The sequence below is a fragment of the Misgurnus anguillicaudatus genome, chromosome 6, assembly GCF_027580225.2.
Source record: "Misgurnus anguillicaudatus chromosome 6, ASM2758022v2, whole genome shotgun sequence".
NCBI classification, from domain to species: Eukaryota; Metazoa; Chordata; class Actinopteri; order Cypriniformes; family Cobitidae; genus Misgurnus; species Misgurnus anguillicaudatus.
In genome coordinates, this window is record NC_073342.2 from 13,044,518 (window position 1) to 13,063,423 (window position 18,906).

Here is an 18,906-nt window from a genome sequence, read left to right on the forward strand (position 1 = left end):
ACAGTGTTTTATGTAATTTCAAAGGGTTTCCTGTAAAATGATACAAAACTTTTGTTTGTGCACCTCTGCTTGTGGGTATGAGAAGCTTTTGAAATTGGGTAGGCCAAATCCAGGCGAAAATCCCCAAAATAGCCTCAGAGTGTAAGAGGTTAACAGAAAGTTGTTTATGTGTGCTGCTTGTGAAAGAAAATAAAAGTTACCAATTTGTACCTTGTCTGGCCCCCTCCCAACCCATGCACATAGATATGATTCGACTATTGGTCGACTATGGAAAGATTCGACAATTCTGATTCGAATATGTAAATCCTTAGTCGAGGACACCCCTAGTAATCTGGTAACCTGTATGTGTATGCGTGCGTGTGTGTGTGTGTGTGTGTGTGTTGTGCGTGAGGAAGAGTGACACCCCAGTCAGACCTGTTGCTTCACTGCAGTTTGGTATGCCAGAAATACATACATTCATTTTCAATATAACGCTGCATTAGGCTTGCATCACTTGCATTGCGGTGCATTTTAGGTGAAGCATCCGTTCGAAAAATTGCGTCACAACCAATGTTCCCTCTATTTTTTTCAGCACTGAGCAAATTCTTTTTTTTTCTGAGCGCACATTTCAGTACTGTGAGCAATTCGCAACCACACGACCTGCCGAAAATGACCACGAGCCTGCGTTAGCCGTAGGAAAATCAAAGAGATGACAGCAAATGCATCAATGTTTACCAGAGGCGATTCTGGTACCCAATGAGCTCCGCTGCCACCACCCGCTTTTTTTTTCCTACAGAAACCATAATATGTCTATTGTAAAATAACTATCATTCTAACATTGGTTCAACTAACTCCAAAATCCAGATTTTTTTGGAGACCTTTCAGGCATGAAAACGGGTCAGGGGTGAAAAAGATGAGAAGAAAATTACCCCTCTAGGGTCTGGGAGCATGCTCCCCCTTAGAATTTTTTTTAAATTACAAATTTTAATGTTTTGAGATGCGCTTTTTTTGCCAACATTTTTATTTCGAATTAATGGCGAGCTAGCACTTTTTTTGCCATTAATGCCATATTAAAGTCTCAGGACAAAAGGTGGGCTACAGCAGCAGTGTGGGTATGGTTTTATGTGAATATACAGTGTATCGCTTTAAGCCTTTGTCAAAATGACAAATCTACTAAGTGATAACTTTTATGCCTACAACATTTATTAATAGTTTGTTAATTTGCAGCTTTTCTTGAAAAAGTCCTTTAATTGAACCATTACCTTTACTATACTGTATGTCTAAAACAAAACACTTGTGACTCCTGCACTAAAGGTTAAAAACGTCATCCCCTTCATATTAATCTACATGTGACAAACTAAAAAAATATTTATTGTCTAGTTTGATAGTCAGACAGTTAGTGATTTCACACGTAACTTACCGGTTCTGGTGGTATACAGTGATATGTAGTTTGTTTTCACTCTGTTCCAAACGCCATGTTTTCATGACGACTGACCAGAAAACACGCACGTGACGTCATGTTTACATGACTCCCGATTGTTAAAATAAGTCTCAAATTAACGATAAATCATACAATAAACTTTAACAACAGAGACACACATATGCAACTACCCACTGAGACGCACAAAACTGCATACTGTACGTCTTGCGGAAGAACATTGTAACCGGCGCTACTTCTCTCCGTTTAAGTCTATGGACGAGTCACCCAGGTACTGTGCTACTCTGCAGCGCGCGGGTACCCGCCGGACTAAAATAATCCGAAAATAAACACTTATTATACGTGTACCATGGTAATTCAGTATAACACAAAAACACGGTTTGAAAGATTGATTTGTGGTGTACTCGCTCATTATAAACATAACGTAAACATTTTGTAAGATTTGAAAAAAAAGTTACATCAAACACTTTTAACTGATTCTCACTCTGCGTGTGTTTCGCGCTGGATGACGGCGATGCAGGTACAGAGAAGTAGAAGAAGAGGATGACACCATTTGCTAAGCGGGGAGGTTTTCATTTTCTACCTTAACATATACATTTATACCACAATATACGGAGTATGTTTTGGACATTATTTAACCTTGTCAAAGACGAACGAATATTTTAGAATAAATTTATTTCTTGCTCCAAGTTTTAGGGGTGCTGAAGCATTCCAAAAAGGGGCTAGCCTCGCCCATGTTGTGCGGTCTGAAAAATGTGCGCGGTCTGACAAATCTATTGCACGGCCACTTTGACTGCTTAGAGGGAACATTGGTCACAACATTACGTCCTGGTGTATACAGTGAATGCATGCTGAAATTATTGTTGCGTGGCTACATAAGAGTTTAAGCATATGTGATGCATTTCTGCGATTGGTCTGACTGTCGCGTGAGAGAGACGAGGGTGCATGCGTGTGTGTGTGTGTGTGTGTGTGTGTGTGTGTGTGTGTTAAGGGGTTCTTTTTTTAGGCTATACTCTCTTGCAGTTGAACGTGAATACGTTTACTACTTAAAAACATCAAAGCTAAACATCATATCTAGTCAAACCGCATTACAACATCGCTACAAATACAAATAAAAAAGCATCTTTTGCAGCGATTTTTGTGTGAGCATATCAGTGAACACCCCTAACCATTCTGTGAGTTTCGCGTCTTTGTAAACGAAAGTTTAATGCATTTTAGGAAGGATTGTTCCAGTAGACCTATGCAGCCATTGTGGGGGTGGTGGGGGGGGGTGGTGATACCACAGAAACCGAAAATTCTCGGCGCTAGCAACATATGTCCAAATTTCAGTCAAAACCATTCTATTACATCATAAACAATCGGAAAACAGAGCTTAACCCTCTGGGGTCCGAGCATTTTGGGACACTGTCAGAGGTTCTGACATGCTCTTACATTTGGTCTTTTTTCAGTTGCTTTAAAACATAATAATGGCAAGTGTTTCATACCACTGTGTTCAGCACAAACTGGGCTAAAATATTATATGAGCTACATGTATGTACATGTTTGTATTTTTGAGAGAAAAAGGTTTATGCGTGGTTTTTAAAAAAGCAAAAAATTTAAGTCACTGATATAAGTTCACAAAACCCATACTAAACATGGTTTAACAAGACTTTCCTAAACAGAATCTAGTAGTCTAGAGTTTTTTCTTTAAAATGATGTGAAAATCATCCTGCCTACTCATTCACATAAACCAGTATATTGATTTAGAAATTGTAAGACACTTTTTGTTTAGAGGGGCCGTATGCGAGAAGGATTGATTGACAGCTAGCAAACAAAGGCTCGCATAATGAGCTGCATAATGATCTGCATAATGAGGGAGGAGGGAACTACAGTAAAGAATGTGAGGACAAATGAACATGTTTGTTTGAGGTTTATTAAGAAGTTAACAATATAATCAAAATAAAAATGAAGGTCAGTAGGACCCTATTCAAAAACTTAACTTTTAGAAACTGATAAACAACAGAGCAGTAAACTTCATGTGGCTCATGTTACAATACAACTTTATGTCCAAAGAGTGTGAATATGTTTTTCCACTTCATAGTTTACTGATGAGAGGGATGCAGACCTGTAAGAGAGTTATGAACAGCTGTTAGCATAAATTGTCCACAGAAATACCCTTACATACATAACTGATGGGTAAATGATAGCACTTGTAACGGTGGTCGCCTAAACTCAATATACTCAATATATTTGATAAAAAAAAACTTGGCCTAGGCGGGTTTCGAACCCGGGTCTACCACGTGGCGGCCTAACGCACTACCACTGCGCCACCATTTGGTCACGTGATTGATGTCTTTCAGACACCTAGGTAGACTGGCCATGGTAAATTTATAATTAAAAAAAGGCGAGTCTCCGTGTAAACAACGCGGAGCTCATAATAAAACGGTGTCGCGTGTAAAAGCGCAATGTATGGAATGCATTGCATGTAAACAATATCATATTACAGCAGACCCCCCCCAGTGCAGCATTACTCAAAGTTGCCATGAAGGATACGAAAGTGTCTACTGTACAGCATGTAACAATGAAATCCGCCATTACGTGATCACGCGTACTCGTTTGTAAATAAGCATGTAAACATGGAATCTTACAGCACACACTTAAAAGCAGTGCAGCATTACTCAAAGTTGCCATGAAGGATACGAAAGTGAATAACTGTGTCTAACACTGTACAGCAAACAATGAAATCCGCCATTACGTGACCACGCGTAAGTTACTCGTTTGTAAACAATGCGAACGTTTTTCAATCCGAAGCGTGCAGTCTGTTAAGGTTGCTTATTTAGGCTGAACTGCACAAGCCATAACATATTACATGATATAAAATATAAATGAATACAAATGACTTAAAGTTTCTTCAGGAATATATCCGCATCCATTGCGCCTTCCATTTTTCTTCTTCTTATGTAACGTTAAATAAACGCTTCTCTTCCTCAATGTCCAGACATAAATGAAGATATTCCTCACGTGTGTGTATAAAGTTTATAATCCAAACATGCGCTAAAGTCTTTAAAATTATCAAACATTACGCTTTGCTGGTTTGAACAGCTCGTCTCTTCATTACCATGTCAACAGCGTGTGGGCGTGACCGCATTATAGATAATGAGCTCAGCCAGGAAAAACGGTACTCTCTTTACTTCAATGCAGATTATATAAACAGGAAATATTTGTTTTTGATAATAATTAGCTTGTTTAAAAGTAGACATTTCAGGCTTTCTTTGGATATGTGTATTATGTTTGTGTGACGAGTATTCGCGGAGTTTCAACTAATTTTTGTAACGTGATTTGAGAGACAGCTGGCGGAGACAGAAATGTTTGAATGAGCACCCTGTTTATTTTCTTTATTTGACAAAAACACAAAGATCTCTTGTTATTGTAAATGTAGCGTGTGGGCGTGACCGCATTATAGATAATGAGCTCAGCCAGGAAAAACGGTACTCTCTTTACTTCAATGCAGATTATATAAACAGGAAATATTTGTTTTTGATAATAATTAGCTTGTTTAAAAGTAGACATTTCAGGCTTTCTTTGGATATGTGTATTATGTTTGTGTGACGAGTATTCGCGGAGTTTCAACTAATTTTTGTAACGTGATTTGAGAGACAGCTGGCGGAGACAGAAATGTTTGAATGAGCACCCTGTTTATTTTCTTTATTTGACAAAAACACAAAGATCTCTTGTTATTGTAAATGTACACTAATTAAAGAGGAACCTTGAGAGTTTCAAATGATGTCAAACACGTAAGTGTTTGATTATTAATGATGGAGTATTTTAAGTTGATTCTGCTATGATAAGGAGAAAACACGTCAAAACGCGTCCCCGCGTTTTTGGACCCCTGGGGGTTAAAGGAACAGTATGTAAGAAATTTATATCAATTAATCATAAAAATGGCCCTGATTTGTCACTAGATATTAAGAAATTATTTTCATTTCAAATACTTATATCACTCACAACAGGGGTCTGGCCAGGATATTGTCATTTAAAAAGTGGAGTTGCAGCCCTCAACTGATGTTTATGTTGTCATTTTGTGTATTGGCCACCAGTTGTGTGATTGCAGTACCAGTTTTAGCCACAAGTTTTGTGATTGCAATACCAGTTTTGGCCACAATCCTACATACTGTTCCTTTAAGTGTAAAATACCAAACTTGTCCTTTAACCATTCGGCCATAGACGAATGGTCAAATAATCAGTAATTCCGGACAGAAGTGATCAAAAAGACGGATTAAAACACTAGGTGTGAACGAACATGCATCTCTCTTGTCACTTGTGATCCGATTGACCAAAACACATCTTAAAACCAGGTAGAAAAGGGTCTCAAAAAGGCGCAATATTTGCCAGGATACCCAGGTCTGCATATAAAAGTCAGAGATTTTAATATGACCGCAAACACTTTTCAGATACAGAAAATGTCAAATATTATGAGACTCTTGAAGAGTCCGACTTTTATCAAATATAGGTGAGTACAGCAAGACTGCAGTGCAACACTGTAGACCTTTTCACAAAAAAAAATCCCTCAATATCTCTGACAAAACAAAGTCTTTGGCCCTGAAACCAACTGCTACTCTTTCTCTAGTAGAAAATAATGCCTGAAAAAGCTTAGAAAATAATTGAGTTTTGGGCTCAAAAGATGTGTGGACACTAACCTGCCATTTAATCACAATGAAAATGGTTGATAACTCAGCTATACACTTCGCTCGATAGCAGAAGCGCCTATTTTTTTCAAGATCAGATTTTTGGACTTCAAAAAAATCAATTTTCTTTTAAAAACAGGACAAATATTCTGCGTATTTATGAATACAACAATTTTGTTGTAAATCCATAATGTTCATTGCTCTTTGCTCCTTGTCCATGTGTAGGAGAACCGAACCGAACTAAAGAGGGATTTATTTCTAATACTGCCTCACGGTTTCTGGCTACCGACACAAACATGTATTTTACTTCTCATTTCATGGACTCAAACCGATTCAGTTCAGGATAATGGTATTGACACAGTAAAGGCATTAACTTCCCATATGACGGGTTGCAGAGGTGTGGCAGACCCGAAGGGGATGGAAGTCCCCTCCTTTTTTTCACAGTCGCTGATTGATCGTAATATGCATTCGTCTGGACGCTGAGAGGGTTACGAATGCTTGTTAAGACTTCGCTGTTGCCATGGAACGACAGTATCACTTTAAGCTACTGCAGTGGGTTTTAGCAGAAGTCCCACACGTCAATAGCAGACTGAGGTGCTAAGGCGAGACTGTGATGGTGTTAACGGATTCGTTAAAAAAGATAAGCTGTAAGCTCTACTGTTCTGAGAAGATACAGAAAGAGGAGGCTTTCCTATGCATCCGTCTGCTTTCACAATCTGAACACGAACCAGGAAAGAAAGGGGTTTGGCACAAAGCCCAATTTGCACAAAATTTAAAGCAAATCTAGCAGAGTAGCTGTGGGGAAATTTCAGGGTGAAAAGAAATAGAAAATTGTCTAGGGGTTAAAAGGAAGAGACGATCCTCCCTTTATTACGGCTGAACTTATGATGCTTAATGCAATCAGTGAAAGGCCACAAATAATGGCGTCTATCGCAGAGAAAAAACAAAATCCAGATGTCTTTGGTGTGAATTTAATCACAGCTGATTTTTTGGATAAAAAAGAGAAATGAAAAATACAGCTAGATTGAAGATTGTCAATCTCAGAAGAATCTAAATAGGTGGTGCACAATGGTCCTTCAAACATCCTCTTCAAACATAATGGTGAAAAAAATGCTGTGGAGGACAGAAAGGGAGAGATGGGGGGCCCTGATCGGCTAATTTCTACCATTGTGCCGCAGGCGACTGATTACTGCAACATGATGGTCTGACAGATAAAAAAAGAGTAAAGAGTGTGATACAAAAAGGAGAGGATGCTCTCTCTTTCTCTCTCTCGGGGAAACCGACGGCACGTCTGAACACCGTGCAGTTATGAGATTTTCTATAAAATGCATTTTTCATGAAAGTATTTAGGAGCCGTTAGTGCAGGTCTCTGAACGGCAGGTGCCCTGCTGACTGCATTAAACCGGCTCCAAATCACTTTATACTCCCAACAAAACACTAAGCAGCGCAGTTTCTGTCAGTACATAAGAGTTTAAATCAGTACACCAAAGAGAAGAGAAGCTGTGTCAAAATTAAGATACTGAACTGCCAGCCTAGACTGAATTTTGTCCCTTGATGGTGTCCGGGTTTACATTGTAAATAAACAGTCGTTGGCTCCAGTGCTCGTCCACCAGCGAGAACCTCTAAAAATTTACAATCAAAGAACTTCTGCAATATGGCACGTTTGTTGCAGCCCAACAAATCTGGCAACCCTGCTGCGGATGTGCTGATTGGAACAGTAGGGAGAGAGATGGAGGATGAGAGGGAACAGATTGTTACCTATTGTCATTCAGCTGTGTGTATCTGGGCTGAGGGTCTGGATCTCTGTCATTTACGTCATAACTGGCGTCTGGATCCTAGAAATAAAAGAGAAAAATAGGAAACACTCAACAATTCAATACTCAACGTTCAGTTTTTCTTGACACAACAGCTGTGTTAAAAACCTAGCAAACTGCCGACCCATAAAGGATTTTCCATAGGTGTATTCAAACGTGAAAATTAAAATACGACATATTTTCATAATTGACCAGTTGGTCGTATTATATTTTTGAAAGATTATACTTCTTACATAAAAATATCTCTAAACTAATCTATACATATTATATTAACCCTGAAGCATTGATCACAATAGTCAAACAGTAATTGTATTAAAAAATTTAGTTGAAGATGATAAATTTTACAAACAATCTAAAAGCTTAAACAAAAAAACACTTCAGCTCACTTATGAAATAGACCAGTGATTCCAAACCGGGGGTACGAGAAGTGTTTCCCGCGGGTAAACAAAAAGATTTAGATTAAAAAAAAATATCTCTTGTTTGTCCAGTCATTGACCTAAAATTAATTTATGAGGAAAGCATTGTAAAAATGACTACTTTAAATGTAATTTTAATCGTATCATTAATATTATTAGCCATCTTGTGTAAATGCGCTGCATGCTCCAAAACTCAAGAACGATCTGACTATTTTCAATGAACCTGATTCATTTCTAAAGACAAAAAGTGTATAAACTATAAATAATATTCAAATAATGACACACTGAAAAAAATGATTCATTCAATTTTTAAGGTAAGTGGTCGCAATCAATTTAAAGGAACAGTATGTAGGATTGTGGCCAAAACTGGTACTGCAATCACAAAACTTGTGGCTAAAACTGGTACTGTAATCACACAACTGGTGGCCAATACACAACATGACAACATAAACATCAGTTGAGGGCTGCAACTTTTTAAATGACAATATCCTGGCCAGACCACTGTTGTCAGTGATATAAGTATTTGAAATGAAAATGATTTCTTAATGTCTAGTGACATATCAGGGCCATTTTATGAATAATTTATATACATTTCTTACATACTGTTCCTTTAATTAAGCTACATTTAAACAAAAGTTTTTTGTTTTGTTTTTCAATTTTTTTTTGTTTAAATGTAGCTTAAATAAAATGATTGCAACCACCTACCTTAAAAAATTGAATAAATTGAATGAATAATTTTTTTCAGTGCATTCATTCCCACTGCCATATAATTTTGAAACGACGCAAACAAGCATTTGCATTGTTTTTAAAGTGGCTAACATATTTTGTCCCGTATGATGTCTTTTGTATTTATAGTCAATGTCTTAACACATTTTGTTTCTCTTTATAATTTTAACAGAATAATTTCAGTTATTTGCAAACTTTAATTAACACTAACTTAAATTGAGATTTTAGTCAATTTAGGGCCAGATTTACTACAAAGGTATGAGAGCTCATTTCCAAACAAGCACCGATTGGAGTGGAAAACCTGCGTGTGATTTTCTACAAAGGCGCAAATAAAATAACACGGACAAAATAATGACATAGCCTAAGTACATTTCCATAATGACCATTGCTACCTACTAAGAGCAGTGCAAATAAGCGACCTCGGCAGGACATTGCAATATAAAAGCGGACTGCGGAGTGTGAAATTCCAGCTAACAATGTAAAAGTACACCAAGAAGAACCAGAGGATGATAGATGGAGGGTTAAAAGAAGTTTTGAAACACCTGATTTGACTTCTCATCGTGACTTCTCCTCCACTTCTCCTCACTGTTCCTCTGGCAAACTAAATTTAAATACTCTCCTCCAATTAATGTTGCTCTAAAAGAAAACGTCTACATATGCAATAAGGTCGCAAAAATAACACCTTTTCAGAGCTAAATATCTACTGCGTGTCTTTAGTAGTCGTTATTTAACGCCAAAATGAAGGTTTATCATAAATCTGGCCCTTAAAGGGGTCATATGATGAAATTTTTAAAGATGTAAAATAAGTCTTTGGCATTCCCAGAGTCTGTATGTGAAGTTTTATCTCAAAACACCCCACAGATAATTCATTATAGCATGTCAAAATTGCCATTTTGTAGGCCTGTCTTTTAAAATGCAAACACTGATCGCAATAATGGTGGTTTGTTGAAATAAACATGCTTCTTCAGCCAGTGTTTTTTACTTTAATGTTTAAAATTAATTAATTAATTAATATTACTAATTATTTGTCTTTAAAACACAACTTTGTTTTAGTTTAGATGAAGGGCTACTTGAGCCTTACTGATAGGGCTGTGAGGGTACTTAGGGCTAAAAAGGTTGGGAACAGTTGGTAGACAAACAGACTGCGAATTTGTGCTGCTCTTAGTAGATTGCGTTGGTCATTATGGAAATCAGGTGTGGCGCCTGTATTATTTATTTAGCACCTTTTTAGTAAATAACCTGCATATATTACCACTCCCATCTGTGCTTTTTTTGGAATTGCGCTCTCACGTTAATTTGCCCCGTTTAGTAAATCTGGCCCTAAGGTAGAGTTCTCAACGGGTCGGGCCGGGTTCAGGTCAAAAATATAAGCAAATGAGTCGGGTCAGGTCGGACGTCGGGCTTAATCTTTTACGCTCAGTGAAAAAAATTATTAATCATCACTGCTGTTCACCATAAAGAAAAACTGGTCTGGCTGCTGCGTGCAACATGCATCACAGAGAGGGGCGGGGGAGCAATAAGCTCCGGGGCGGATCAGCAACGGATCCAGACTGGAGCTGTCGGCCTCAGAGCGGATTCGTTGTGGATCCGCCCCGGAGCTTATTGCTATCACTACGCCTGTTGCCTGGAGAGAAGAGTTGGAGAAAAGTAAACTTGCTGCAGGTGAATTCCCCATTGCTTGATACTACAGGAGGAGAAGCCGGTGGCTGGGTACATGTTTGAGTTCTTTTTATTTATTATTGCGTGATTTTTATTTAAGGCATATTTATATAGCCTATATTTAAAGTTTACTGTTTGAGTTGTTTGTATTGTTAAAAGGCGTGAACATTAAATCAAGGTTGATTTGAATTCCCGTCTGCTGGTCATGATAATAGCCTATACGTGTATGAGAAAAAAGGGAGGGGGGGTCGGCAGCGTCGGGCCGCGGGTCGGGTTCGGACAGATAATTCACGTTGATGTGTTGGGTTACATCGGGTTCGTGCTTAAAAGCCACAGGCCGGGTCGGGTCGTAATTTTCAGGCCCGTTGAGAACTCTACCCTGAGGCTTTAAAAAATTATTCAAAATTTGACATAAAAATAAAAACATGTTCAATAACTCTTTCCCCGCCATTGACAAGTTAACTCGTCAATTAAAGGCGCTGGGCACGATTTCTGAAAACGCTTTGGAAAAGGGAGTCGGGCTGACTACCAAACAACATCGTTGCCTGGGTTGGGTATGTGTGGGGCGGGTTTATCAAAAGAAGGTCCAGATTCTATTGGGGTAGGGGTGTAATTGTTTAGGTGATTTCAAATGTCAGCATTGGCTTTCATGACAAGTATTTCCGGCTTTCCGCAACACCGCTATTATCCACCAGGTGGGCTTTTCCGCAACTTATGAAATGCGGAAGTATCGCCCCAGGGCAAACAACTGTATGTCCGTGTAAGATTTAAGGATCGCTCTGAATCTGATCTCTATTAAAAGTCCTTCACAAAAATGAAATGATCTCAGCTTTTGCTCAAAAGTTGGTGTTTTTGAAGAAACCTACACATATTTGAGAGGTAATAAAAAAAGATTGTTTTGTTTGAAAGCAGAGGGTCTGTTTTTTCATTTGATATGTTGTATGTTTATATATTTTAAGAAGAACATTTCCCGGAAGGCATTACCTTTTGTGAAAATCATGAAAAATGCTGGTGCTGGCTAGCAACTTTAAAAAAAAATAAACGCTGGCAGGGAAAGAGTCAATGAGGGAAGTTTGTGAGTATGCTATAAGTAGGGATGGCTCACGTAGTTTCCGGCGAGATCAGGGTGATCTTTCTCGATGCCGTCATCCAGGATGGTCACGACCACTCCTCTTCCTGTGAAGCCCTGAGCCCAGGCCTCCTTCACATTTAGGTCTCCATGACTGGGATTGTTCTGCAAGGTGAAAGATATTTTACTTGACAAATGTCACAATCTTGTCCACTGGAAAGACAGGAAATTATTCTTCAGTGCTTTATTGCTTTTATAAAGGACACCCCCTTTAGCAATGAAAGGTAAATGTTGGACTTGGTCAAGCTCTTGTGTGCACCGCAAAAGCACAGGACAGGGGACGCTGTGTAGAACATGAGGCCCTCAAGCTGTTTTGATGGGAAAATTTAACCAAGTCACACACAATTTGACCAAGACTTCCCATTGGGGAACAACCTACCTGCAGGACTACACACACACATGCACACAGATTTTTTACCTTTGCCACACACTATTGTTCAGCTTGAGGAGCTAAAGCAAATGAAAGATGACTGTTCACACATAGTCCCACACGTTTCTCCCTCACAAAAGAAGTGTGGAAACTTTAACAAAATTATTTTCTCACTCACTCTCACTTCTCATTCATGTCATTTCTTTTCCTCACACGTTCCTTTATATCCGACGCCATCTGCTTTAAGGCCACAGCTAAATACTTTCTTTAACGTGGAGAAACAGCTATAAAATGTAAATGTGGAAATTGGGTGCAAGAACACAATGAAGAACATTAAATGGCATGTCTCTGGATAACTGCCCCGTTCTCTCCCCAGATAAGAAAAAGCAACGTAAAAATAAACCGTCAGGATCGAATCGCTTGTCTTTCTGGGCCGCATCTTCAGAGTAAACAACTTAAAAAGCATTCATTCCCCTGTCAACAATGATACAACCTCCATTCCTCACTATAAAAACATGTTTGCGGGTGTGTGTTTGTTCAACATGTGCATTGGTTGAACTGAAACTTTAACGGATTAGTATGCTAATGCACAACGACAGCAGTCGCGTTTGTGTCGTAATTTACGGTCCACGATGCTCACTTTACGAATTAATATGTTTTTAACATAAGGATCATGCACCGAATACAAAACAGAGTAGCTACACAACACACAAATCTGTGTAAATGTTCACAATTACACACAATTGAATTACTTTGTATTCATTATATTTTTTATCTGTTTGAGACCCATATGTCTACCATTATATTTATAATTTAAAATATGGCAAATGTTCATATAATGATGTCTATTCGGTCAATAAACATAATGTTAATATGTGACCCATCACAGAAACCAGTGATACAAGGCGGCAGCACAACTTTCGAGATAATGAGAAAGAACAGTTTTTTTTCACTTTTTTTGCAGAATCTGTTAGTTGAGATCATGAGGAAGTCTCTCCATGTTTGAAATAGCAGTTTTTTTATATTTAAAAGTGTACATTTTGCGGTTGAAATCGACTTGTTTTTCCAGAGATTCTAGTGTGCAGCGGGGGCGTCATTGTCTGTGTGTATTTACATACTGGATAAGCGGCTTTTGTTTGATTTGTTTTTGCCCCCGCCCCCCAAGGGAACAGCGTGGCTACTAAATAGGGATAGTTCGCCCCCAAAAAAAATGTCATTAATGACTCGCCCTTATGTCGTTCTAAACTCGGAAGACATCCGTTCATCCTCAGAACCCAGTTTAAGATGTTTAAACGTTAAATTTAGTACAAGAGCTTTCTGTCCCTTCATTGAAAATCTATTTACGGTTTCCATGTCCAGAAATGTAATAAACACATCATCAAAGTAGTCCATGTGACATCAGTGGATCAGTTAGAATGTGTTGAAGGATCGAAAATACTTTTTGGTTCAAAAATAGCAAAAATTACAACTGTAGGGGCTAATCACACCAAACGTGCTTTAAACGCTTGGAAACACAATGCGCGACGTACTGCCTTTTTAAAAAAGAGCACGCGGCTTTTTATATTGCTAGGCAACCACCAAGTCAGCTGTTTTGTCAATCTAATATTGCTCTTTTGCTGTTAACTGACATATTAGCAGAAACTTTAAAAAGAGGGTGTTTGCTCTGACCTTGTTTGAGGGTGAGAGGTGCAATAACACGCAGAAGAGAGTGAGCGAGTGGAGTCCGGTTCTTCAAAGCAACTGAAACCTCCCTCACCACAACCTAAGGCCCGCCTCTCCCGTCATTCGATTGGACAATGGAAAGACGCGAATGACGTCTCAGCGCTCCTTCAAAAAAGCGTGCTGCCACGGCGGCAAAAAACGCAAGGCGTTCGGCACGCATAAACAGCGAGCATATGCTCATTACCCATAGAATATCATTCAATAAAGGCGCCTGCAACTGCCATAAATGCGTTTGGTGTGATTGGCCCCTTATTCAGCATTGTCTTCTCTTCCGGTTCTGTTGTAAACCCCGTGAAGTCACGTGACTGTAGTGACGCGGCTAACCTGTTATCCTCAGACATGTTTGCGAAGTTTTTTTACAAACTTACAGCGTGCGTCTTCCCAGACTGTAAACAAAGCTCGGGCGCACAAAAAAAGCTGGGCCGCAACAGATAACAGTCAGCCGCGTTGTACGTCAGCTGCGTCACTCCAGTCACATGACTTCAATGTCTCGTACACACGGTTATAAAAACAGAAAATTTTATTTTGTTTACCACAGTGGTTCTCAAACTTTTTTAGCATGCCGCCCCCCATGTGTATGGCGCATTCCTTCGCACCCCCCCAAAGAAAATTTACTGTTCTAAAACTTAACTTTTAATTAAGCAAAGCATATTAAATGATAGAAAGTAGTGCTGTTGGTTAGTAGCCTTGTTTTTTTAGGGTTAATTGCACAGAATTCATGATAAATTAATTTATTTTATAAAATGTCATAAAACTGGGGCCCCCCTGGCACCATCTCGCGCTACTTACCCGTTCAATGTAAGTAAAGAGAAATTCTAAGCTTACAAAGAAAAGTCAGATCACTGGCAGAGGTCATTTGACACCAACGAGGACATATTTATGAATAAAGACATTGATTTTGATTAATAAAACACTTAAAATCCTACTTATTGCCCCTTTAAAGGCTGTTTCTCCACTTCAAGGTTTTTGGAGTGCCTACCTTCAAATGGCCACAACTTCTCAAAATATGATCAGATATGGAACGTTTGGATACTACACTTTCAGAATCTGTGAATAACTCAAAATGCCCCAGATCCGACTTCTGTCCCTACTTTCAGTGATTGGTCACATATATCAACTCGTTTTAGTAGAAAGGTGTAGTAGATGTATGTATGCATGTCTATAGTTATGTGTATACTGCATGTATACGAATACATACGCATTCCAGCCAATTCAAAGGCACCAATCTGTTCATTCTCATGTAGCGACTGTTGTTTCTTTAGACGCAAGAAGATAAACAATGTGCCCAAGCAGACCATCTTTTATTCAACTTCTGACTACAATCTGTTATTATTATCGATTGTACCCACCCTGAAGTCTTGACTACATCAGCACGATTCAGCAGAAGCTACTTTAGGGATAGAGAAAGATTTCACAATGTGATAAAAACAATCGAAAAGTTGGTTTTGTCTTCAGAAGAATGTGCACTAATGTAGCCCATTCAATATTATACAGGGTTGACTTTTATGTTGTGCTGTCTTGAGACTGAAGCGTTTAAAATGCTGTTTTCAGAGCACCTATCTGTATGGGATCTAAGGAAATGTTCACACATCATCTGAGATAATTTTCCACTGTAAAGCACTTAATACATTGTACATTCAAAACAACTGCAAAATTGACACGTATGCTGTTCACGTACCAGGTACCACTGCTGAGGGAATTTTGGATCTGTGGGTTCGATATGAATGTCTCTTCTGCGTCTTTGTTTGGCAATCTGCTGCTCAGCCCAAATTACCTAAAATCACAAACATCAGAGATAAAACCAAAGACAATATTTCATTACACATTTACATAACTGAAAACGGTTCACATCTCTATCTTTTACCTTTAATTAGAGATTTATGTACTTTCTGCTTGGCTTGCTCTAGTTCTAAAAATATCCACACTGAACTGCATTGTTTAATTCAATCTGCTCTGTTATTGCACTTCCCTGTGTGTTTTTGCACGTTTGGCTGTGCGTGTGCACATTCCCGTGCATGCATTTCTGTCTTTTATGTCAAAACCCTTGTCATTTTGATGGGTTGTTTTAATTTCAATCGCAATAGTTTCTCTTATTCAACAATATTAAATTAAATGGTTTGTTTATTTTTCCCTTGGCAATGCCATATGTGTCTCCTCTTCCAGAACAATAACACTGTGCTCACATCACATCTGCTATTTAAAGTCAGAGATCTCAAAAAGGTGCTACCATTTCTGATCAAATTCTTCCAAAACTTTATTACAAGAGCTTTTTACAGTTTTATATCTCTTTTATATCTATTTTAAAAACTGTTTCTATTTCTGGAACACCACCACAAAGTCTGGTGCTTTAATCTCAGGTACCGTTTATTGCTTTATATAATGTTAAAAGCGTCTGAGTGAGTTTAAATATCATTTTGGGTTCCCAGCTTTGTAGTCTTTCTGAAAACCACAATGGCTTACTCAACATAGATCTTTCAAATAAATGAAACGAAACAAGTGTACTTTTTGAAAAAAGATTGTTTTTGGTAACTAAATATTAGAGATGTAATACTGATACATGTGAGTATTGTGATATTTTGTTTGGAAATAAATAAATCAATACATTTTTTATTAAAAATCATACAAGATTCATCACAGTTGTTTCATTTGGAGTGTACATCCCAACCACTAGATAGCATTCTTCTTATCTCTGAACTTAAACAGTGAAAAATAAATAATAACTGATCTATTAAATGAATGGATTGATCATGACATCACAATTGTGAAGCCACAGAGTCACCATATTGGTATGCCCAAACAATTTAATAAGACGCTTTAATAAGATTTTAATGATAGAACAGCACGTTTCCAATCTCGATTATTAAATCTGAAGTCTCCCATTATTACAATGCAAACGCCCTAAGCATGTACATAGTTAGTTTTGAGTTAGTAATGTGCTGGTAAGAATATTTTCCCTCAGATTAATAAACTCATTTTAATCTTCAACTTTAAACCTTGATGAGAATTAACATTATTTATTAACAAAATAAATAAGCCATATGATATCCATGCATTGTTACAGAAATAAAACCTGGATTTCCCACTTACTTTATAACAGATGCTTAGTTTGCAGTTCTTGACTATTTTTATGAAAACCCAAAAATAATAAAAAAATGCAAACTCATTTATATTAAAGGACAAAATGAAACCTTTATTAACCAGCGCTCTTTTGCGCTTTAGCTTCCATCATTGTCCTGTCAGGGTTGCCAGACCCACGTAACAAAACTACTCCGATGGCCATTCAAAATTAGTCCAAAAGCATTCCAATGATTATTCACAGCCCACATACTAACAACTTATGAATCAAATTCTTTCATCTGTAACCAGCAGAAAAGCATCAACCAGCAGATGCAGTTTAAAAGTAGCCCCATTCAGAACATCGCCGAAAATCTGCGGACCTAGCAACACTGCCTTGCTATTAAAGGATTAGTCAATTTTCTTTAAAAGAATCCAGATAATTTGCTCACCACCGTGTCGTCCGGGATGTTGATGTCTTTCTTTGTTCGGTCGAGAAGAAATTGTGTTTTTTGAGGAAAACATTTCAGGATTTTACTCATTTTAATGGACTTTAATGGACCCCAACACTTAACAGCTTTAATCAAGTTTAAAATTGCATTTTCAAAGGACTCTAAATGATCCCAAATGAAGCATAAAGGTCTCATCTAGCGAAACGATTGTCGTTTTTGACAAGAAAAATATGCACTTTTAAACCACAACTTCTCGTCTATCTCCGGTCATGTGACGAGCCAGCGCGACCTCACGTAATTGCGTAATGCCGTGGAAAGGTCACATGTTACATATATGAAATGCACATTTGCGGACCATTTTAAACAATAAACTGACACAAAGACATTAATTAGTATCATTCGACATACAACAAAGTCTAAACGGTCCTCTTTCTCCACACTTGATAACCGTGGGGCGTAGTTTCGCATACGTCCTCCATGACCTCTTGACGTGATGACGTATTACGTGAGGTCGCGCTGGCGCGACACATGACCGGAGGAAGATGAGAAGTTGTGGTTTAAAAGTGCATATTTTGTCTTTTTCTTACCAAAAATGACAATCGTTTCGCTAGATAAGACCTTTATGCCTCGTTTGGGATCTTTAGAGTCCTTTGAAACTGCAATTTTAAACTGCATTAAAAACTGTTAAGTGTTGGGGTCCATTAAAGTCCATTAAAATCAGAAAAATCCTGCAATGTTTTCCTCAAAAAACATAATTTCTTCTTGACTGAACAAAGAAAGACATCAAGATTTTGGATGACATTTTGGATGGTGAGTAAATTATCTGGATTTTTTTAAGAAAATGGACTAATCCTTTAACCAAGCCAGTTGTGTGGTGAGAAGAAGCACCTAATAAATGTGCAGCTCGAGCTGTATGAAGAAAAACGCTTGACTTTGAGCAAGCAGCACCCGCTGTATGAAGAAACAGAGCCTGACTTTAATTATAAGCACACAGCTCGCGCTGTATGAAAATGCGTGTTCGCTGTCACACAGTGGTGCGGGATCATGTGACGTCACAGACCAACCAATGACAACTAATTTCATAATCAATTATTAGTGATTTTATTGATTACTTGTTGCAACCCTAGTTCCCATTCACTTTTTGTTTGTACTGATTTTTATAGGAGATTCATCTGAGATTAAGTTTATATATATATGTGAAGAGTTTGGTTCCAAAACGCGATAAATGCACCTTTCCACGCATTGTAAACAATAATGGTGCCACTTTGAATACACACGCAATCCTAGTTTTCCTCATCTACTTTGTACTTTGTGATCAACAAACAAACAAAAACAAAATAATACTTTTGATGGCATTGATAAACCTGTAGTGGTTTTCTGTGGCGGGGAAAAAACATAAGCCATCCAAATCGAATAAATTACGTGAGAGGCACTCGCGCAAAGGAAAATAATGCCAGCTGTTGCTTTGTTCTCTCGACAGCAT

At 38.2% G+C, this 18,906-nt stretch overlaps 1 protein-coding gene across 3 annotated transcripts in view; it reads right to left on the reverse strand.

Annotated features, from left to right (window-relative positions):
* The window catches only part of furinb (furin (paired basic amino acid cleaving enzyme) b), a 208,944-nt gene that overhangs the window by 99,370 nt on the left and 90,668 nt on the right, over nucleotides 1-18,906 (reverse strand). For all 3 annotated transcript variants that reach the window (XR_012370017.1, XM_073868537.1, XM_073868536.1), the window contains exons 4-6: nucleotides 15,596-15,691; nucleotides 11,802-11,930; nucleotides 7,840-7,916 (exon numbers count right to left, since the gene is read on the reverse strand). Coding sequence is in view for 2 of the 3 variants with exons in the window: in XM_073868537.1 (XP_073724638.1) it covers nucleotides 7,840-7,916; nucleotides 11,802-11,930; nucleotides 15,596-15,691 (302 nt within the window). In the remaining variant the exon portion in view is untranslated. The remainder of the gene's footprint in view (nucleotides 1-7,839; nucleotides 7,917-11,801; nucleotides 11,931-15,595; nucleotides 15,692-18,906) is intronic.